Source organism: Hypanus sabinus, chromosome 3 (genome assembly GCF_030144855.1).
Source record: "Hypanus sabinus isolate sHypSab1 chromosome 3, sHypSab1.hap1, whole genome shotgun sequence".
Taxonomy (NCBI): domain Eukaryota; kingdom Metazoa; phylum Chordata; class Chondrichthyes; order Myliobatiformes; family Dasyatidae; genus Hypanus; species Hypanus sabinus.
This window is the reverse complement of record NC_082708.1, coordinates 90,643,177-90,666,234: the sequence shown is the minus strand read 5'-3', so window position 1 is coordinate 90,666,234 and position 23,058 is coordinate 90,643,177. Positions and strand designations below refer to the sequence as shown.

Genomic DNA, 23,058 nt, shown 5'->3' with positions numbered 1-23,058 from the left:
GCAGAGTTTGTACTTCAGGGTGACTTTTTACTGGAATGAGAAAAAGGTAAAGACCAAACAGGTTGTTATCAAGGACAGGAGGTAAATTTAGGAAGAGAGGAAAGAATGATTTATTTCTTCTTTCCTTTGCCGTCAAGTCCAGTATTTATTATCCACCCACACTTGCCTTCTGAACTGATCGTCTTACACAACCATTTTAGGCTGCAGATAAGAGTCAATCTTGTGAATATGAATAGAGTCAAAGGTCAGGAAAGATTAAAGTGGCAGATTTCCTCCCCTGACGAATATGAGTAAACCTGCTGAGTTTTTATGAAAACCTGATATGGTCTCATATTATTAATACTACCATAGTTAGAGTGAAATGTTGGGGAGTTCAAATGACAAAAATATAATATCACAATATGAAAGGTGGTGGTCATAATATCACAAGTAGATGAAATGGTGGTGAATCTGGAGAAATGTACATGTGTTGATGCAGAATTATAACAAACGCCTGTAATAATGATCTGATCTGAAATTGAAAATCAAAACAGCCGCAGATAATGGAAATCTGAAATGCTGCAAAAACTCACAGGTCAGGCAGCACCTGTGTAAAGAAAAACAACGTCAAGTTGATCATTAACACAAGAGACACCGCAGATGCTGGAAATACATTGTAATACACATAAATGCTGGAGGAACTCAGCAGGTCAGACAGTATCAATAGAGGAAAATAAAAGAGTTGATATTTTGGGCCTGGACCTTGTATGACTTACTGGGTATTTCTAGCATTTTCTGGTTTTATTTATGTTATGAAGTTGTTGACCAGAGTCTAGGAAGTTGAGTCGAATCAACAGGTTTTATGTATAACATAACATTTTTGTGAGACAGACTTCATTTTGTGAGACAGATTTCATTAAACACAAATCCTTGTTGCATTTAAATACAAAAGAAATAAAGGTTGGTATACGTTCAGAACATCATGTTGGTAGATTTATCTAGTTCATTTATCAAGATAACAGCAGATCTGACCACATCATTGCCACATGGCCAAAGCCTATCAGCCATCTCTTGCCAAATTACTGCTGCACTCTTGACAGGTTGCAGATTGCTCAGTTACTGACAGCCATGTTGCATCCACTGAAGAAGCTGTTTAAAGAAATTATAGGATAGAAAAAGTCAGGAGCTTGCAGAGGGTTACTATGAGAGTTACTATTGGCTGAGTCTTAATGCACTGTGAATTAGGAGGAACTTTTCTGAGTGCATGCATTATCTTCAGAAAAAAAATAAATAAATTAAGACCTTTATCCAGTGTCCTCCAAAGAGCAACTATTTCAGGAAATAATACAGGAGTCAGTACAACTCTGTGATTCTCTACTGAATAAATTCCATTTAAAATTCATCCTGTAATTTATAGGCTGATCAGAAAAGCACCCTAAATAAAAATCTGGTTTGGAACAGCGATATCCTTTTCAGAACTGTACAGAGCACACTTGCAACCAAAACCATCTCTTCCTCCTGCCCACCTACAAGTCATTTCTCCTCCTGTTGAATTATTGTTGTTGAGTTAGCAAATTTTGAAAATGTTTAAACTCAGTCTTAAGTTACCTATCTGCTTCATAATATGCAGGCCAAAAAAGAGTCCATCAGACCTGCAGGCAGCTTGCTAAGTATGCATTGTGCTGAGCAGATTATGACCACACTATTGGTGGAATAGTTCGGGCCAAAAGGAGTCATAGAGTAATAACATGGAAACAGGGTCTTCAGCTCCCTGAATCTGCAGCAACTACCAAGTATAATATTCCCATATTCTCATCAGCACCCTGAAGATTACAGTACTCAGCTACATGATAGAAGCAATTTTCAGTGACTAATTAGCATTAATTACCAGCATGTGGGAGAAAACTGGAGCACCTGTGGAAACCCAAGCAGTCACAGGGAGAGTGTGCAAACTTCTCCAGAGGTCAGGACTGAACTCAGACAGATGGAGCTGTGTGGCATCAGCTCTACTAGCTGCTGTACTGGTAACAGCAGAACTGTTAGAGCTAAAAGGAATTGCTTTACATCCTGAATCTTCATTAATACATATCAGCTCCTGTCTCTAGATTGGAAATTTAAGCAGTGATCACTGGGATTTTTTTCTTGAGAAGATTGAAAAACAGACATCCAATCTATGATCTCAAAGAGATCCTATTTATTTTTGCAAAAACTCGGAGTAATTTTTTTAATGTTTATTGTGGTTGCCTTTGAGTTAACATTAGTCATAAAAAACTACGGCACAGAAAAAGGCTCTACAGCCCATTAGTCCATGCTGAACCACTTAAACTGCCTAGTCCCATTGATCCGCACCTGGACCATAGTCTTCCATATCCCTTCCATATAGGTACCAATCCAATTCTTTTAAATGTTGAAATTAAAATTGCATCCACCACTTGCACTTTCCATATAAAATTTAGTAAACAAAAATGATTTAATACTTCTCATTTGATGGCCTTATCACTGATATTGATGTGTGTAAAAAGAAAAAGAACAAAGTTTTCTTTTTTTACTAAAATTAGCTGTTTCCTGAGTTTAGGCTGCTATGAAAGAGAAGGCAATAAAAATTGAGTTATGATATGTAAATTAAAAGGAAAAGCCTAGCAAGGAAAACTACAGGGATATGAGAATTTATAATGCAGAACAAGGAAGAAGGAGGAATTGAATGACAATTCTTTGTTTGCATATTGTTCCTATAACTGCATGGCATTGAGGATGATCAACCATGATTTCAATCAATGGCCAAACTGTACCACAGGACCTGATGTTCTACTCTTGCTACTATTTCTTATATTATTGCATTCTTAATAATTCCTGGTGGCAACATACGTCATGAGAAGTTCATAAATGTATAGTATTTAATAGTAAACCAATAGTAATCCAGAGTTAGTGGCATGTTCTTTGTGTGAGACAAGGAAAGACTAGGAGACCTACACAAAAAGGTAATGGGCAATTACCTATTTGGGCAAATAGGCATCAGATGGAGTATAATGTAGGGAAGTGCATTGTTATGCACTTTGACATAAAGAATAAAGGCATGGACTATTTTCTAAATGGGGAGTATATTCAAAAATAGGAGGTGCAAAGGGATTTGGGATCCCTTGTGAAGGATTGCCTAAAGAATAACTTGCAGGTTGAGTCAATGGTAAGAAAGGCGAATGAAATGTTAGCATTCAGTTCAAGAGAACTAGAATATAAGAGCAAGGACGCTCATATAAGGCATTGGTCAGACTGTACTTGGAGTATTGTGAGCAATTTTGAGCCCCTTATCTAAGAAAAGATATGATGGCAATGGAAAGGGTCCAGAGGAGGTTCATAGGAATGATTCTGGGAATGAAAGAGTTAACATACATGAAGTGTTTGATAGCTCTGCACCTGTATTCCCTGGAGTTTCGAACAATGAGGGGGGATCTCATTTAAACCTATCAAATATTGAAAGATCTGGATAGAGTGGATGCAAAGAGAATGTTTCAAAAAGTAAGGGAGTCTAGGACCAGAGGGCTCAACCTCATAATAGAGCGACATCCCTTTAGAATAGAGATGGAGAGGAATTTCTTTGGCTGGAGGGTGGTGAACCTGTGGAATTCATTGCCACAGATGGCTGTGGAGGCTATGTTGTTGTGTATGTTTAAAGAGAAAGTTGATAGGTTTGTGATAAGTAAGGGCTTCAAAAGTTATGGGGGGTAGGCAAGAGAACAGGGTTGAGAGTGATTAATAATCAGCCATGATCGAACAGTACAGCAGACTCGATGGGCTGAATGGGCTAATTCTGCTCCTATGTCTTATGGTGTTATGGTCTAAGCAGTGTATTATAATAGGAGAATATCGTTCGGCAACAGTAGAACAATTAAATGTTGGTGAGCAATACCTTGCTGTTGAGCTCCAAAAGCTTCTTCAGTCCTTTAGTTCGCGAAATAAAGCACATATTCTGAGGCAACATCGCTGCTTTGGGCCCTCTACAGCTCAGGTGATGTTGAGGGGAAATATGAGAAGCATTTTGGGTTCTTTTCCTCTGAAAGATTTGGTGAATAAGGATGTTTTCACTGGCTGCAAATTCAACAAAAAGACTATTAATAGTATACTTCCAAATATATTAAAGCCATGTGCAGTGCATTTTCATTGCTCAAGAAGCTGAACTACTGAAATGGCTCTGATTTCTATGAAGAAACTGATTAAATCAGGAGAAGCCAAGCATAAAAACTCTCCTCTGGTTCTATTGATTATTTTCGCATATGGTAGACCTGCTTTTGGCCACCACCTTTAATTACCTTAGAAAATCATCTCAACATAACTTAGAACAGAGACCAGGACAGCAAAGGAATAGGCCCTTCAGCCCACAATGCTGTGCTGAACAAATTAAACTAGTAATTAATGGCCAATTAAACTAATCCTTTCTGTCTACACAATACCCATATCTTTTCATTTCCCTCAGATTCATGTGCCTTTCTAAACACCTCTTAAAGCTCCCTAATTATCTGCCTCTCTCACCACCTGGGCAGCAGGTACCAGACACCCACCAATCTCTGTGTAAAACACTTTCCTCTCAAGTTTCCTGTGAAATTACTGAGACTCACTCCCATTTATGAGCAGAAGTCAAAGAAATTCTTCTTCACAACAGCATAGCAGTCAGTAAGATGCTATTACAGCTCAGAGCACTGGAGCTCAGAGTTCAATTCCGGCACTCTCTGTAAGGAGCTTGTATATTCTCCCTGTAGGTTTCTTCCCACAGTCCAAAGATGTACCAGTTACAAGATTAATTGGTCCTTATAAATTGTCATAGGATTAGGTAAGGGCTAATTTGATTGGTGGACAGTGCAGCTAAAGAAGGGCTTATACCACACTGTATCTCAATAAATAAACCATTAGTTGGAAATTTACTTACAATTGTTTGTGATTTTACAACTAGTGGATGCTGTGTTTAGAAAGTGAGGTTTGCAAACCATGATAAAGAGGCCTAGGAAGCAAATATCCAACACTCTTTTACCACAGAGTGCCCTGGCATATTACTATGATTTGCACTGATCTCCCATCCTCCGCGTCCTTCTCTCTTGTAAATACTGACGTAAAGTACTCATTATTACCTCACTAACATCCTCTGCCGCCAAGCAAAATATTCCCCCCTTTATCCTTGAATTATCCCACCCTCTTCCTAGTTTTCTTCTTGCTCCTGATGTTAAGTATAGAATGCCTTGAGATTCACCTTAATCCTACTGCCAAGGACTTTTTATGCCCTCTCCTGGCTTTCCCAATTCCCTTCTTTTTCTGAGTTATTTTCTGGATTCTTTATAACCCTCGAGGGCTCTGTTTGATTTTAGTGTCCTAAACTTTACATTATTTTACTTTTCCTTCTTGGCGCTCCACATGTCAGATGTGGAGTTGCCCAAAAATAGCTGTTCCCAATTAACTCTCCCTCGCTCCTGCCTAATGTTTTTATAATTTGCATCACTCCAAATTAATACTCTGCCACAAGATCCATACTTATCCTTATCTATAGCTTTCTTAAAACTAAAGGAGCTGTAGTTATTATTCCCCAAACCCTCCTGGATGCACCTAACAAATTCTACCTCATCTAAACTTCTTGCACTAAGAAGGTCCCAGTTTATATTAATGAGTTGAACTTCCCCATGACAACAACCCTATAGATTTGACACCTTTCCATAATCTGCCTGCATATCTGTTCTACATTGTCTCAGTGGCTATTAGGGAGCCGGTAGTACTATCCCATCAGAGTTCTATCCAATAGACTTAGGTGAATGAGCCCTCCATTTTGTCCCCTCTGAGTGCAGCTGTGATATTGTCCTTGATTAGTAGTGCAACTCACCCTGCTCCACTTTTTAATCTTCCTCTTTTTTTCTAAAACATCGAAACACTGGGACATTAGGCACCCATTCCTATTCCTCTCTCAACCAATTCTCTAAAGGCTACAACATCATTGATCCATCCTCAAAGTTCATCACCTATATCCACAATACTCTAGTACTAAAATGCACTCACATCAAACTATCCATCCCATTGTACCTATTACTTGGCTCTTGTCTGTTTTTACTTGCCGGGATATCTACCTTCCTCTCCATCCTACCAGTTTCTGACTTGGTGCTCTGGTTCCCATCCCCCTGCTAAACTCATTTAAACCCTTCAATAAACTTCATCAAATGCTTTCCTTGATTTATTGTGCTCCAAAGAACCTTTGTTTTCCCACATAATTTGTTTATTTATGCCTGTACCATTGAGATAAATCATCCTCTCCAATTTTCCGAAAAGCCTAGTCCATAGACTGATTTAGTTCTGAATATGGAATCTAACTGACAGTTTTATTAAAATTTATTAGAATTCCCTTGCGTTTAGATCGTGTGGTCTTTTTAAAGCTAAAAATTATGTTGCTTTTCCAACTTGTCTAGTCACTTTAAAAAAAAATGTCCAGATACCTGCCCTTGAATGATCTTTAAAATGACATTTATTCTCTTCATTCCAAAGCAAACCAAATTCCCTCAATTGCAACATTGATTCTTGTTTCATAACAAAATTGTCAAGTCTACCTTGGGAAACTGATACGAATGTATTCAATAACTTTAATTATTACACTATATTTTAATGATTATACTCAGCTTTATAAAGATTATACAGTATATCTTGACAAATCTTATGGGAAGGATGTGGAAGCTATGGAAAGGGTGCAGAGGTGATTGACCAGGATGTTGCCTGGTTTGGAGAACAAGTCATATGAAGCAAGGTTAGCAGAGCTGGAACTTTTCTCTTTGGAGCGTAGAAGAATGAGAGGTGACTTGAGAGAGGTCTACAAGATTATGAGAGGCATAGATAGGGTGGATAGTCAGTACCTGTTTCCCAGGGCACCAATAGCAAACACCAGAGGGCATATGTACAAAATTAAGGGAGGGAAGTTTAGGGAAGAAATCAGGGTTAAATTTTTTACACAGAGTTGTGAGTGCCTGGAATGACTTGCCAGGGATGGAGGTGGAGGCAAAAACACTAGGAGTATTTAAAAGCCTCTTGGACAGGCATATGAATGAAAGAAAAATAGAGGGTTATGCGGTAGTGTGGAACATTACAGGGCTGAAGGGCCTGTACTGTGCTGTTGTGTTCTATGGTTTTATGGGAAGGATGTATTGGAGAAATGGAGGTCATTAAAGGTGAAATTTTGAGGGTACAATATCTTTATGTTCCTGTTAGGTTGAAAGGAAAGGTTAAAAGTTTGAGAGCGCCATGGTTTTCAAGGGATATTGGAAACTTGGTTCAGAAAAAGAGAGAGATCTATAATAAATATAGGCAGTATGGAGTAAATTAGGTGCTTGAGGAATATAAAGAATGTAAGAAGAATCTTAAGAAAGAAATTAGAAAAACTAAAAGAAGACAGGAGGTTGCTTTGGCAAGTAAGGTGAAAATAAATCCAAAGGGTTTCTACAGTTATATTAATAGCAAAAGGATAGTGAGGGATAAAATTGGTCCCTTAGAGAATCAGAGTAGACAGCAATGTCTAGAGCCAAAAAAGATGGGGGAGATTTTGAACAATTTCTTTTCTTCGGTATTCACAAAGGAGAAGGATATGAATTGTGTAAGATAAGCGAAACAAGTAGGGTATTATGGAAACTATGATGCTTAAAGAAGAGGAAGTACTGGCTCTTTTAAAGAGTATAAAAGTGGATAAGTCTCAAGATCCTGACAGGATATTCCCTAGGACCTTGAGGGAAGTTAGTGTAGAAATAGCAGGGGCTCTGACAGAAATATTTCAAATGTCATTAGAAACGGGGATGGTGCCAGAGGATTGGCATATTGCTCATGTGGTTCCATTGTTTAAAAAAGGTTCTAAGAGTAAAACTAGCAATTATAGGCCTGTAGGTTTGATGTCAGTGGTGGGTAAATTAATGAAAAGTATTCTTAGAGATGGTATATATAATTATCTGGATAGACAGGGTCTGATTAGGAACAGTCTGCATGGATTTGTACGTGGAAGGTCATGTTTGACAAATCTTACTGAATTTTTTGAAAAGGTTATGAGGAAAGTTGACGAGTGTAAAGCAGTGGATGTTGTGTATATGGACTTCAGTAAGGCCTTTGACAAGGCTCCACATGGAGCGTTAGTTAGGAAGGGTCAATCATTATGTATTTCTGTCAGAGCCCGTGCTATTTCTACACTAACTTCCCTCAAGGTCCTAGGGAATATCCTGTCAGGACCCAGAGGTTTATCCACTTTTATATTCCACAAAAGCACCAGTACTTCCTCCTCTTTAATTGTCATAGTTTCCATAACTTCCCTACTTGTTTCCCTTACCTTACACAATTCAATATCCTTCTCCTTAGTGAATACCGAAGAAAATAAGTTGTTCAAAATCTCCCCCATCTCGTTCGGCTCCACACATAGCTGTCCACTCTGATTTGCTAAGGGACCAATTTTATTTTAGGGGTAACATGAGGGGGAACTTCTCTACTCAGAAAGTGGTAGCTGTGTGGAACGAGCTTCCAATAGAAGTGGTAGAGGCAGGTTTGATATTGTCATTTTTTTAAAAATTGGATAGGTATATGGACAGGAAAGGAATGGAGGGTTATGGGCTGAGTGCAGGTCGGTGGGAGTAAGTGTTTGGCGTGGACTAGAAGGGCCGAGATGACCCCTTTCTGTGCTGTAATTGTTATATGGTTATATATCTTGCTAATCTCTTGCAGCTACTTGTCTATTTTTGTTCTCAGGATTAGTGACGCTAGAAAGCCAATGTTTAGTGTACTTTCCTAGTTTTCCTGAGGAGAAATGTAGGCTGCTGCAATATATAGCACAGCGTCTCTTGCTTCCAAGACATTGATAAATAGTTTAAACTTGTATTGTATTCAAGGTGCTTTCATGCTTCTTTTCGAGAACCACCCTCATGTTAATTTATGACGGGAGTTAAACTCATAACTCAATTGTGATAGCAGAAGCATAAGCACTTGGCTGCTGGACCTGATAATTATCAGCATACATGAGCAATGCTGGAGTCATATGAAAATACTATATCTTCATCACTGATTTAAATTTATAATGCTAGAATTTTGAGCATATAATTTTCACAAAATACATTAATCCCAGTTTAATCCAAGGGAGTTAGGGAAGAGGCTGAAGAGCAGGACTGGATTACTCCCAGTACCGTAAGCTAGTCAGGGCACAAATAGGATGATAGTACAGATGAATGAAGTGGTGCATGGGCCGGTGTTTCAGATTTCTGGATCATTGAGGTCTGTTCTGGGGAAGGTATGACCTATACAAAAAGGACAGGTTACACTGAACCAAAGGGAGACCAATATCCTTGCTGGTAGGTTTGTTCAAGCTATTGGGGAGGGTTTAAACTAATTTGGCAAGAGGATGGGAACCAAAGTAATTGGGGTGAAGATGGTATACAATCTGATGCAGTGTGTATTGATACTGTAAGGAAGGGCAGGCAGATGATAGAACTACACTACATTGATTGGCCTTATCTCAAACAATAATGAGGTGGTCTACAGGGAAGAAGTCATCACTCTGACACAGTGGTGTCAAGAATACAACTTCTCCCTCAATGTCACAGAAACAATGAAGCTGATTGAAGCTGATTCCAGGAGGAATGGAGACAGGCTAACCCCTATGGACCTCAATGGATCTGTGGGTGAGAGGGTTAACAGCTTCAAGTTCTTCGGCATCCACATCACCGAGAAACTCACGTGGTCTGCGTGGTGAAAAAGGCACAACACAGTGCCTCTTTCACCTTAGGTGATTGAGTAAGTTTTGTATGGGCGCCCAAATCCTAAGGCACAATTGAGAGCATCCTGACTGGTTGCATCGCTGTCTGGTAATGGGGACTGTACCTCCCTCAATCACAGGATTCTGCAGAGAGTGGTGTGGACAGCCCAGCACATCTGTAGTTGTGAACTTCCCATGATTCAGGACATTTACAAGGACAGGTGTATTATAAGGACCCGTAGGATCATTGGGGACCCAAACCATCCCAATCACAATCTATTACAACTGCTGCCATCCGGGAACAAGTACCGCAGCATAAAAGCCAGGACTAACATGCTCCAGGACAGCTTCTTCCACCAGGTCATCAGACTGATCAACTCACGCTGATTTGAGTGTACTCTATATTACATTGACTGTTCTATTTATTATAAATTACTATGATTGTACATTGCACATTTAGATGGAGATGTAACATAAAGTTTTTACTCCTCACATATGTGAATGATATAAGAAATAAAGTCAACTCAATAGAGCAAAATTGCAGTCAGAAGGAAGTATAATAGAGCCCAAAAATGAAAAAGGTGAAGAATACAGGACTGAAGGTGTTATATTTTAAATGTATGCAGTATACAAAATAAAGTACAGTACATGATCCTGTAGTGCAGTTAAGAGATTGGCACGAATAATGTTGTGGGCATCACTGAGTTGTGGCTAGAAGATCATAATTGGAAGCTTAACATCCAAGGATACACCTTGTCTCAAAAGGACAGATAGGTAGGCAGAGTATGTGAGATGGATCTGTTGGTAAAAAGAGGTGACATAGCGAGGATGTGAGGTATAAATTTCAATGGGATGTAGAAAAGACATGTAATGAGGGCAATGTCATGGTAATCATGGGGGATTTAATTACGCATGCATATTAGGAAAATTGGGTTGGTGCTGGATTCCAAGAGAAGGCATTTGTAGGATGCTTATAAAAAGGCTTTTTAGAATAGCATGTGGTTGAGCCCACTAGGAGAAAGGCAATTCTGGATTAGGTGTTGTGTAATGAACGAGATTTGATCAGGGAACTTAAGGTAAAGGAACCTTTAGGAGCCAATTAACATAATATGATAGAATTCACCTGCAGTTTGAGAGGGAGAAGATAAAGTCAGATATATCAGTGCACTGCAATGTGGAGTAAAGGGAATTATAGAGGTACGAGCGAAGAGCTGGCCAAATTTGATTGGAAGGGGACACTATCAAGGATGATGGCAGAAACACAGTGGCTGAGGTTTCTGGGGGCAAGTTGGAAGGCACAGGTGAAAGCCAAAGATGAAGGAGTATTCCAAAGGGAAGATGAGGCACCCATGGTTGACAAGGGAATTCAAAGACAGCATTAAAGGAAAAGGGCATATAATAGAGCAAAATATTGTGGCAAGTTAGAAAAATGTCTTTTAAAATGCAACAGAAAGAAACCAAAAAAGGAAAAAGATAAAATAAGAAGATAAGCTAACCAATTATATAAAACTGAATGCAGAAAGTTTTGTCAGATATATGGAGTAAAAGGGAGGCAAAAGTGGATATTGGACCACTGGAAAATGATGCTGGAGAGGTAGTAATGTGGGACAAAGAAATGGGGGATGAAGTAGTTTGTGCTTATCTTCAGGATGGAAGACACTAACAATTTACTGGAGATTTGGAAGTGCCAGAGGGCAGAAATAAGTGCTGAGCAGGAAAAGGTTCTTGGGAAGCTGAAAGGTGTGAAGGTTGATAAATCACCTGGAGAACACCACCAGGTTCTAACAGGTGGATGAAGTGTTTGTAGAAGCATCAGCAGTAATCTTTCTGAATCACTAGATTCTGGAATGGAAAATTGCAAATGTCACTCCACTCTTTAAGAAGGGAGGGAAGCAGAGTGATAGACAAGTTAGCCTGACTTCAGTGGTTTGGAAGATATTAGAGTCCATTATTAAGGAAAAGGTTTCAGGGGTAATTGGAGGTGAAAGATAAAGTAGGCCAAAGTCAGGATGGTTTATTCTGGGGGAAATCTTGCCTGAAGAAGTTGTTTAAATTATTTGACGAAATAACAGGGAACTAGACAGAGTTAGTGGATGTTGTTTATTTGGATTTTCAGAAAGCTTTTGACAAGCTGCTGCACATGAGGCTGCTTAACAAGATAAGGGCCCCTGGTATTACACAGAAGAAGCATCAATAGCAGATTGGCTGACTGACAGGAGACAATGAGTGGGAATAAATGGGGCCCCCCAATTCTGCTTGGATGCTAGTGACTAGTGGTGTTCTGTAGGGGTCAGTGTTGGGATAACTTCTTTTCATGTTCTATGTCAATGATTTGGAAGATGATATTGATGGCTTTATAGTTAGTTAAGTTTGCACATGATGCAAAGATAGGTGGAGAGGTAGGTAGTGTTGTGGAAGTAATGAATCTGTAGAAGGACTTGGACAGATTAGGGCAATCGACAAAGAGATGGCAGATGGTATATAGCGAAGGGAAGTGTATGGTCAGGCACTTTGGTAGAAGCAAAAAAAGTGAAGACTATTTTCTATATGGGGAGCAAATTCAAAAATCAAAGTTGTAAAAGGATTTGGGAGTCTTTGTGCCAGATTCCCTAAAGGTTTAACTTACAGGTTGAGTTTGTGGTTGGGAAGGCAAATGCAATGTTAGCATTCATTTTGAGAGGATTAGAATATAAGAATAATGATGTGATGCTGAGGCTTTATAAGGTATTAGTCAGGCCACAATTGGAACATCGTGAGCAGTTTTGGGCTTCTTATCTAAGAAAATGTGCTGGCATTGGAGAAAGTGCAGAGGAGGTTCTTGAGAGTGATTCAGGGAATGAAAGGGCTGACACATGAGGAGCATTTGATGGCTCTGGCCTGTACTCACTAGAATTTCAAACAATGAGGAGAATTTCATTGAAAACTATTGAATATTGAAATGCCTAGATAGATAGAATGGATGTGGAGAGGATGTTTCCTATAGTGGGTGAGTCCAGAACTAGACCGTGCAGCATCTGAATAGAGGGATGTCCATTTAGAACAGAGATGAGAAGGAATTTCTTTAACCAGAGGGCGGTGAATTTGTGTAATTCATTGTGTTACAAATCTGCAGGTTTCGTTTGCTGTGGACTGTCACTTTAAAAGAGCGCTTCAGTGAGGCAGGACTATGATGTTGTTCACTGACTGACTCGCAGCTTGTTTACCTTTAAAACAAAGACACAGACAGTCACAGTCAGAGTCAGAAGTCAGAAGAAGAGAGGGAGAGAGAGAGAGAGAGAGAGAAGCGAACCTGGAAAAGGTAGCAGCTCCAGCTTGTCGAAGCTGGGGATGTGTAACTCTGCTATACCAACAAGGGTGGGTTGATTATTGATCTAGTGCACATCGAATGTGTGACTGACTGTCACTTCGTATAATCCATAGGAATGTCTTGTGGGACCACTCGAAGTTAACCCTTGCCTGGGTATGTTATGTGGTGACCCCTTGAAGATGACACTCCTGTGACAGATCACGTTGGTGGTAATTCACATGTGGATTTGGAACGGCTCGACGGAGGATCTTCGACCACTGAAATTTATTAATTTCCATCGTGGAACCTGTGGAATTCGACGTAATTGCCTTCTCCCTACATTCTACCTTGGATTACAAATATCTCTCTCTCATCATTTATTCCATGGATGAACTGAACTTTCATGCTTTATCATCTCAAGACTGCAAGAGTGAATTCTATTGCTGCTGGTTTGTTTCTAAATTGTTACAGTTCATAACTGACATGGACAACCGTGGAGGCCAAGTTATTGAGTATATTTAAAGTGGATGTAGATAGGTTCTTGGTCAGTAAGGGCAACAAAGGTTATAGGGAGAAGGCAGGAGAATATGGTTGTGATGGATAATAAATCAGCCATGATGGAATGGCAGAGCAGACTCAATGGGTTGAGTGTCCCAGTTCTGCTGCTCTGTATAATGGTCTTTTGGTATTGAGGCTTACTTCTAAGAAAACATACAAGTCATGTTAACCAACAATGAATATTGAAGATCCATACAGTAAGAAAGTTCTTAGTGTGCACCCTATCTGGATTTGGAAATACATCTTTTAATGTCACTGGGTCTGAAGTCTGGTACTCTCTAACAAATATCACTCTGCAATTACATTTATCAGTGTCACCTTTACAGGGGCCTTGCCACTGGTACCCATATCTTATATATGTATATAAGTGAGTCCTCAAAAAAAATGCTTTGATGATGGTACAATATTATTAAAGAGAGCACTTGATTAATATTGGCTAGAATTAGCTGAATTAAACCAATTCTAACTAGAATTACTACACTGAGGCTGAAGCAAGGAGATTCTTAACATAAACTCTGTTGCAAGGACGTGGCTGGAGACGAACCCGAGTGCAGGACACAGGCGTGGAGACAGAGTCGGGAGGAGTTAGCAAGGTAGCGAGCGTGGAATAGGTACCCAGGAGAGCCTTTACGTGGAGACCAGGTTCACATAGGGAATCCAGGAAACGATGCAGAACTTAGAACTGACAGTCCTAAAGAACCATGAAATGAAGTTACTCATACAAGAGTCAAACCAACAAATCCTTGTTGTGATTCCAGCGTTTTTATCCTGCATTTACTGATGGGAAGCAGGTGTGTGTAATTAGTGGAACTGGGAATGATAGGAAATTAGACGAGGGGATTGAGGCCCAATTAATAAGGTAATAGCAATTTGGGGCATTGCCCGAGGGGACCATGAGAGTATCCTCCCCCCCCCAACAGAATCCTCCAGGCTTGTCTGTCTGGTCCTGATGAAAGTCCTGGATGAGGGAAGGGGCCAGGATGAAGGAGTGGGGAACCCAGGAACGCTCTTCTGGACTGTACCCTTCCCCGTCTACCAGGTATTGGAAACCCCTGACCCTATGGCACACATTCAGTAGTTGTCATACGGTGTATGCTGGATGGTTGTCGATGATACAGGCAGGTGGGGGCGTCTCAGCCGGGGGACACAAGGGGCTGACTGAAACTGGCTTTAACTGGGAAACATGAAAAGTTGGGTGGATGCACATAGATCTTGGCAGCTTAAGTCGGACTGCAGTGGGATTGATGACCCTTTCAACCTTGAAAGGTCCCAGGAAGCGAGGGGCAAGTTTCCTAGGCTCATTCTTCAGCAGGATGTCCTTGGATGAAAGCCACACCATCTGCCCAGGTTGGTACTCAAACGCCAGAGTCCAGTGTTAGTCGGCAGTCTTTGTATTGCGATTTGCTGATCTGAGTAGGGCTGTGCATGTCTCCTCCCAAACATTAAGGCACTGACCGAAATGGTCCTGAACAGCAATCTCCTGGTACCGCAATCTCCTCTTCTTGTGCGGGGAACAGTGTGGGTTGGTACCTCAGGGAACTCTTGAATGGAGACCTCCCAATGGCAGAGCTCACCAGAGAGTTGTGGGCATACTCAACCTATGGGAGGTGCTTGCCCAGATTGACGGGTTGTTTGCTGTTACACAATGTAGCGTCGTCTCCAGGTCTTGGTTCTGTCTGCCCGTTCGTCTGGGGGTGGAAGCCGGATGACAGGCTGACCGATGCACCCAGGGCCTGACAGAAAGACTTCCATAGCTGTGAGACGAACTGGGGACCTCGATCGGAGATGATGTCCACAGGGATTCCATGGAGGCGGAAGACGTGGCGGATGAGAAGGTCTGCTGTTTCCTGAGCAGAAGGGAGTTTTGGGAGGGCTACAAAGCACACCGTCTTGAAGAACCGGTCTACCATGGTGAGTACAGTGGTGTGAAGGGGGTAGACCAGTGATGAAATCAAGGGTGATGTGCAACCAGTGACGACCAGGGACAGGTAGAGGAGGAAGTTATCCCACAGGTGGCCAATGAGAAGCTTTTCCACAGGCAAAACATGCCAAGACTTAGGAACAGGTATCCGCCTCCATGGAAGGCCACCAAAAGTGTCTTTTCAGGACTGCCAGGGTCCGATCACACCCGGGGTGGCAGGCAAACTGAGATGTGTGTTCCCTTTGGAGAACCTAGGGCCTGACAGAAAGGGGCACATACAGGCAATCACTGGGTCCATTGCCGGGGTCAGGGTTGGGCTTCCTTTACTTTGGACTCGATCTCCCAAGTGAGGGTGGCAACCACGCAAGATGGTGGGAGGATAGACCCCAGGCTGGAAGTGTCCTCCTTAGAGTCATATTGGCAGAAGAGCGCGTTCGGCTTCCTGTTCTTGGACCCTGGTCGGTAGGTGAGAGAAAACTTGAACCATCCAAAAAAGTAATGCCCAATGGGCCTGGTGGGAGTTCAAACATTTGGCGGTCTGAATAAAACCAAGGTTCGTATTATCAGTCCACACAACAAACGGGTGTTCCGCCCCCTCCAGCCAGTGCCTCCATTCTTCCAATGTTAGTTTGACTGCCAGTAGTTCCCGATTCCCCACGTCGCAATTCCGCTCAGCGGGGGTCAGTCAGCGAGAGTAGAAGGCACAGGGGTGAAGCTTTTCGTCTGAACTTGATCGCTGGGACAGGACCGCTCCTATCCTGGAGTCCAAGGCTTCCACCTCAACAATGAATTGACGGGAAGGGTCCGGATGGACCAAGATGGGAGTGATTGTGAAACACCTCTTCAGGCCAGTGAACGCTGAGTCAGCTTCAGAGTGTCAACAAAAAGGTGCGGTAGGCGAGGTAAGTCGGGTAAGGGGGGGACTGTTGTCCCTGATAAGTTGACGGTAGAAGTTCGCAAACTCCAGGAACCGCTGAAGTTGCTTGCGAGTCAGGGGTCTGGGCCATTCTTCCACCACCCGGATCTTCTCGGGGTCTGCCCTCACCTGTCTGCTCTCGATGATGTAGCCCAGGAAGCTGACCGAAGGAACATGGAACTCACATTTTTGCACATTCACAAATAACTGGTTTTCCCACAGTCTCTGAAGGACTAGATGGATATGGTGAATGTGTTCCTGGGGGGCTGCTAGAAAATATCAAGATATCATCGAGGTGAACAAATACGAAGGGATTAATAAAGTCCCTCAACATATCATTGATTTGGGCTTGAAAATCAGCGGGAGCATTGATGAGACCAAATGGCATGACCAAGTATTTGAAGTGGCACAGAGGTGTATTAAAGGCCATCTCCCACTCATCCCCCTCCCTCATCCTGACTAGATGGTGTGTGTTACGAAGGTCCAACTTGGTGGCTCCATTAAGTGGTTCAAATGCTGAATTAATGAGGGGTAGTGGGTATTTATTTTTAACTGTTATATTGTTTAGGCTTTGGTAATCAAAACAAGAATGAAGCGGCCCATCCTTCTTTCCTACAAGGAAGAAAGCGGTGCCTACCGGGGAGAATGAAGGTCTTATAATGTCCACCGCGAGGGACTTGCTAATGTATTTCTCCATGGCCTCCCTCTCCAGTTGGGATAAGTTATAAAGACGACTGGTGGGTAGCAAAGCCCCGGGGAGAAGGTTGATGGCACAATCATATGGGCAGCATGGAGACAGGGAAAGAACCTGTTGTTTACTGAATATCTGCCCCAGGTCATGGTATTCTGTGGGGACCCCAGACAAGTCGAGGGGTTCCAAGACAGGCGGGATCGCGGTAGTCTCCAAGAGAGATGGGGCCGACCACAGACAGTTGGCGTGGCAAAACGGGCTCCAGCTGGCTATCTTCCCAGTGGACCAGTCAATGTGGGGATTGTGGTGGTTCAGCCATGGGTATCCTAGATCTACAGGGGCTTGAAGCAAATGGATGAGATTGAATTGTACCTCCTCATGATGGTTTCTGGATAGACTCAAGGTCAGGGGCGGCATACCGTGGGTCACCCAAGCAAGTGGGTGTCCGGTGCCCGGGTCTCCAGAGGGGAACTTAACTGCTCCTGAGGTATTCCGGCCTGGAAGGCTATGTCTTCATCCAGCAGATTGCCCCCGGCACCGAAATCCACCAAGGCACATAGGGACAGGGACAGCTGTTGATGATTCACAATAGCCAGGATCTGCATCCGGGTCTAGGGAACTGAAGGGTTGTGTCAACTGACTTACTAGAACAGTAGGAGTGGGAGCTCTGTGAGGAACAGAAGGGAGAGAGAAGTTAGAGCTGGTTAAAGATGTTAAAACGGGCCGTGGGGTGACTCGAGGAACGGGGTGATCGGTCCTTTCTCTCAGACGCTCTCAAAGTCAATGCTCTAGCCTGGTGGCTTGAGAGACCAAGGAGTCCAGACTGTCCGCGCCATCCCTTGCCGCTAATTCATCTTTTATCTTGTCAAAGAGACCTCGTCAAAACACTTTCCTTAGTGCCTCATCATTCCAACCAGAGTCAACTGCTCATGTTTGGAACTCTATATATTTTGCTACACTTCGTCAGCCTTGACAGAGAGTCAGTAGGCGCCTAGCGGCCAGGAAAGGACTGTTCAAAACTCTTCCTCATTTCAGAGATGAAGGAGGAACAGACCTCTAGCAGGTTGTCCCAGATTGCGGTGGCCCATGCTGAGGAATCCCCTTGTAACAGCTCTGTGACGTACACAATTTTTTATCTGTCTGAGCTGTACGTACATGACTGTTTCTCAAAAATCAGAGAGCATTGTAGTAAAAAAGCCCGGCACTTCTCTAGGTTCCCAGCTTAGGGTTCCAGTTCAGGTATGTATAGCTCTCGAAGTGATGACCCAAGAGAATAGCCATCCCAGGCTGTGTGGTTTGGTCAGACTGGGTTCTTGGAAAGGACGGAGTAAGGGAAGCAGATACCTAGTCAACCTGCTCACTGACCTTCTTTACATCCTCAGACAGGGCATGAAGATTTTTCATGATTTCTCCGAGCAGTTGATCATGCAAGCCCAGTAGGGAGCTTTGGCTGATGAGGGCCTGTTGCATGGGGTCCATGTCCACTGGGTTTATTCTTGGCTAGTTTGTTCTGTTGCAAGGACGTGGCTGGGGACGAACTGAAGTGCAGGACACAGGCGTGGAGACAAAGTCAGGAGGCGTTAGCATCGTAGCGAGAGTGAAATAGGTATGCAGAAGAGTCTTTATGTGGAGATCAGGTTCACATAGCGAAACCAGGAAACAATGCAGAAATTAGAACTGGCAGTCCTAAAGAACCATGAAACGAGGTTACTCATATGAGAGTCAACCAATGAACTGGCAGTTCCTTGTTGTGATTCCAAGGTTTTTATCCTGCATTTACTGATGGGAAGCAGGTGTGTGTAATTAGTGGAACTGGGAATGATAGGAAATTAGACGAGGGGACTGAGGCCCAATTACTGAGGTAATAGCAAGATGTGGCATTGCCCGATGAGACCATGACAGACCCAACTGGATGTTGAAAATATGCAGGAAAGACTTTAAATCATACTTGAAATTAAAATGCCAGGGTATTAATATACACGCAAGCTGCACCAATTTGAGCTGGCGTGGGAAGCACCTGAATTTGTGGCAGCACAGAGTTATAGCACCCTGTGATTCATAAAAAGAAGTGCCTATCACATTAGCTCAAAATCATCTGATACAGCTTCAGAGTTGGCAGCATGTGCTGAATTGAACCATGATGTCATCTCTCAGAGCAGGGTTCTGCAGTGGCAACAGGAAGTCATAGATGTAAAAAGCACAGAAATAGGTCCTTCAGCACACCTACACGAATCCCATTGGTATGGGTGAAGACCCCACCTTTCTATACTTTGCCTATATATAATTGTATCTGTATATCACTGCTCCAAATATGTTTGCAACATATTTTCCTCTTATATTTGACTTCCTAGATTCACTTGCCTGGCTTAAACTCCACCTGCATGAAGAGGCAGAAGAACTCAGTAACTATCAAGAGAATCATCAGGACTGAAAAGAAAGGAGGTAGAAACCAGAATAAGAAGCTGGAGGGGTAAGAGAAAGGGAATAGGAAGAGTACAAGCTGGGAGGAGATATGTGGAACGAGGTGGGGGGAAAGGTAGGTAGGTAGGCAACTAGGTGGGGAAGGTTTGATAACATAAAAAGCTGGGAGGTGATAGGCAGAAGAGGTAAATGTCTGAAGAAGATGGGGTCTAAAGGGAAAGGATAGTTGATCATGGAAAGAGGGAAGGAGGAGAAGAACCAGAGAGAGGTGATGGGCAGGTGAGAAGAGAAGGGATGGGAAGGTAATCAGAATAGGGAATGAGAAAAGGGAGAAAGGGGAGGGTGAGTAATTACTAGAAGTTGGAGATACAGATGTTTTTGCTATCTGATTGTGGTATCTCAGAATGGATATGAAGTGGTCATCTATCCTGAGAGTGGCCTCATTTGAAAGTAGGGGAGGTCGTGGACAGATTTATCAGAATGGAAATGGATGGTTGAACTGAAATGGGTAGCTTCCTGAAAATCCTGTCTTTTGTAGAGGACAGTTGAAAGGTGTTCAACAAAGTGGTTCCCATTGGTGCATTTGGTCTCACTGATGTAGAAGAGGCTGCATCAGGACCAACTGATACAGTACATGAACCCAGTGGGTTTGCACATGAAGCATTATCTTACCTAGAAGGAGAGTTTGGGGCCATGAATGGTGGTCATGGAGGAGGTATATGGGCAGGTGTAGTATTTGTCACTCTTGCTGGGATAGGTGACAAGAAGGAGATCAATGGGGAGGGATGATTGACAAGGGAGTCACATTGAGTGTGATCCCTACAGAAAGCAGAGAGGGGAGTGGGGTAGGAGAAGATGTGCTTTTTAGTGGGATCCTGTATGAGTTGGTGAAAGTTGCAGAGAATGATGTGCTGGGTATAGTTTATGGGGTAGTAGGTAAGGACAAGAGGAAACTCCATTATGACGGTGAGAGATGGGCTGAGGGCAGATTGATGGAAATGGACAAGATTTGAGTGAAGGCAACATTGCTGGTGATGGAAGAGAAACTACAAGAGGCGGAGAGGGAAGAGGTAAAAGAAGCTCGGAGATAAGCTTTTTTTTAAACTGATCGGGGCAGAGAGGCTAGACTGCGCAGGCGCGTGATGTAGCGTGCCAAAGGTTTAAAAGAAAGACCGCCATATACAGCGGCCATCATCGTAGCGGCCATTGTCAGAGTGGACTGAGGCAGAATGGATCGGCTTTGGCTCAATCAGGCTTCGGCGAGAACAGGCAGAGGCGAGGTTGAACGGGGCACGACTGCGCAAGCGTGTGACAGTTGGCCTGTGAGATCAGTGGGGGAATTTAAAAAGCGAGCAGAGGCTGAGTATGAACTTCACTCCAGGTGAGGTAAGGCCGGGTAAGCTCCTTTAATTAATCTAATTAGCTTAAGAGTAGGTAATGGAGGCAGCAGTTAGGGCATTTGAGTGCTCCGTTTGCAGTATGTGGGAAGTCAGGGTGAGCACTGTTGTCCCTGATGACCACACCTGCAAAAGGTGCATCCAGCTGCAGCTCCTGACAAACCGTGTTAGGGAACTGGAGCTGGAGCTGGATGAACTTCGGATCATTCAGGAGGCAGAGGCAGAAATAGACAGGAGTTTCAGGGAGATAGTCAGGAGTCAAGAGACAGGTAGTTGGGTGACTGTCAGGAGAGGGAAGGGGAATAGACAGGAAGAGCAGAGCACCCCGTGGCCATTCCCTTCAACGATAAGTATACCGTTTTGGATACGGTTGGTGGGGACGACCTACCAGGGACAAGTTGCAGTAGTTGCGTCTCTGGCACCAAGACTGGACCCTCAGCTCAGAAGAGAAAGAGGGAAAAGAAGAGAGCAGTAGTGATAGGGGATTCTATAGGTAGAGGGACAGATAGGAGGTTCTGTGGAAGAGATCAAGAATCCCGGATGGTCTGTTGCCTCCCTGGTGACAGGGTCCGCGATATCTCGGATCAAGTTCCCAGTATTCTCAAGAGGGAGGGTGAGCAGCCAGATGTCGTGGTCCATGTAGGGACCAATAACGTGGGTAGGGAGAGTGAGGAGGTCCTGAAAGGTGAGTTTAGGGAGCTAGGTGCCAAGTTAAAGGACAGGACCTCCAGGATAGCAATCTCAGGATTGCTACCAGTGGAACGTGCAGGTGGGTTTAGAAATAGTAAGATAGTGCAGATCAACACATGGCTGAAGACATGGTGCAGGAGAGAGAGCTTCAGATTTATAGATAATTGGGCAGTTTTCCAGGGAAAGTGGGACCTGTTCTGGCGGGACATTTTACATCTGAACTGGAGGGGGACAAATATTCTTGCAGGTAGGTTTGCTTGAGAGGCTCCAGTGGATTTCAACTAGATATGAGGGGGAGGGGAACCAGAGTGTAGGAACAGATTTATGGGAGAAGGAAGAAAAAGAAGACAGTAAAGTTCTTTGTACTGTTAGAGATCAACAGAGAGGAAGAGGTGGAGAATTTCTTAAATGCATTTATTTTAATTCTAGGAGCATTGAAAGAAAGGTGGATGAGCTTAGAGCATGGATTTATACCTGGAAATATGATGTTGTAGCTATTAGTGAAACATGGTTGCAGGAGGGATGTGATTGGCAACTAAATATTCCTGGATTTCGTTGCTTCGGGTGTGATAGAATCAGAGGGCCAAGAGGGGGAGGTGTTGCGTTGCTTGTCAGGGAAAATATTACAGCTGTGCTCTGGCAGGATAGATTAGAGGGCTCATCCAGGGAGACTATTTGGGTGGAATTGAGGAATGGGAAAGGTGTAGTAACATTTATAGGGGTGTATTACAGACCACCTAATGGGCAGTGAGAATTGGAGGAGCTAATTTGCAAGGAGATAGCAGATATTTGTAGTAAGCACAGGGTTGATATTGTGGGAGATTTAAATTTTCCACACATAGACTAGAAAGCCCACACTGTAAAAGGGCTGGATGGTTTGGAGTTTGTAAAATGTGTGCAGGATAGTTTTTGCAGCAATACATAGAGGTACCAACTAGAGAAGGGGCAGTGTTGGATCTTCTGTTAGGGAATGAAATAGGTCAGGTGATGGAGGTATGTGTTGGGGAGCACTTCGGGTCCAGTGATCACAATACCATTAGTTTCAATATAATTATGGAGAAGAATAAGACTGGACCCCGGGTTGAGATTTTTGATTGGAGAAAGGCTAACTTTGAGGTGATGCAAAAGGATTTAGAAGGAGTGGATTAGGACAATTTGTTTTATGGGAAGGATGTAATAGAGAAATGGAGGTCATATAAAGGTGAAATTTTGAGGGTCCAGAATCTTTATGTTCCTGTTAGGTTGAAAGGAAAGGTTAAAAGTTTGAGAGCGCCATGGTTTTCAAGGGATATTGGAAACTTGGTTTGGAAAAAGAGAGAGATCTATAATAAATATAGGCAGTATGGAGTAAATGAGGTGCTCGAGGAATATAAAGAATGCAAGAAGAATCTTAAGAAAGAAATTAGAAAAGCTAAAAGAAGACAGGAGGTTGCTTTGGCAAGTAAGGTGAAAATAAATCCAAA

The 23,058-nt window shown here is 42.8% G+C and overlaps 1 protein-coding gene across 1 annotated transcript in view; it reads right to left on the bottom strand.

The window, feature by feature from the left end:
- Positions 1-23,058, bottom strand: part of myo16 (myosin XVI) — a 502,924-nt gene that overhangs the window by 81,428 nt on the left and 398,438 nt on the right. The window contains exon 24 of the mRNA XM_059963452.1: positions 3,884-4,062. Coding sequence (XP_059819435.1) covers positions 3,884-4,062 — 179 coding nt within the window. The remainder of the gene's footprint in view (positions 1-3,883; positions 4,063-23,058) is intronic.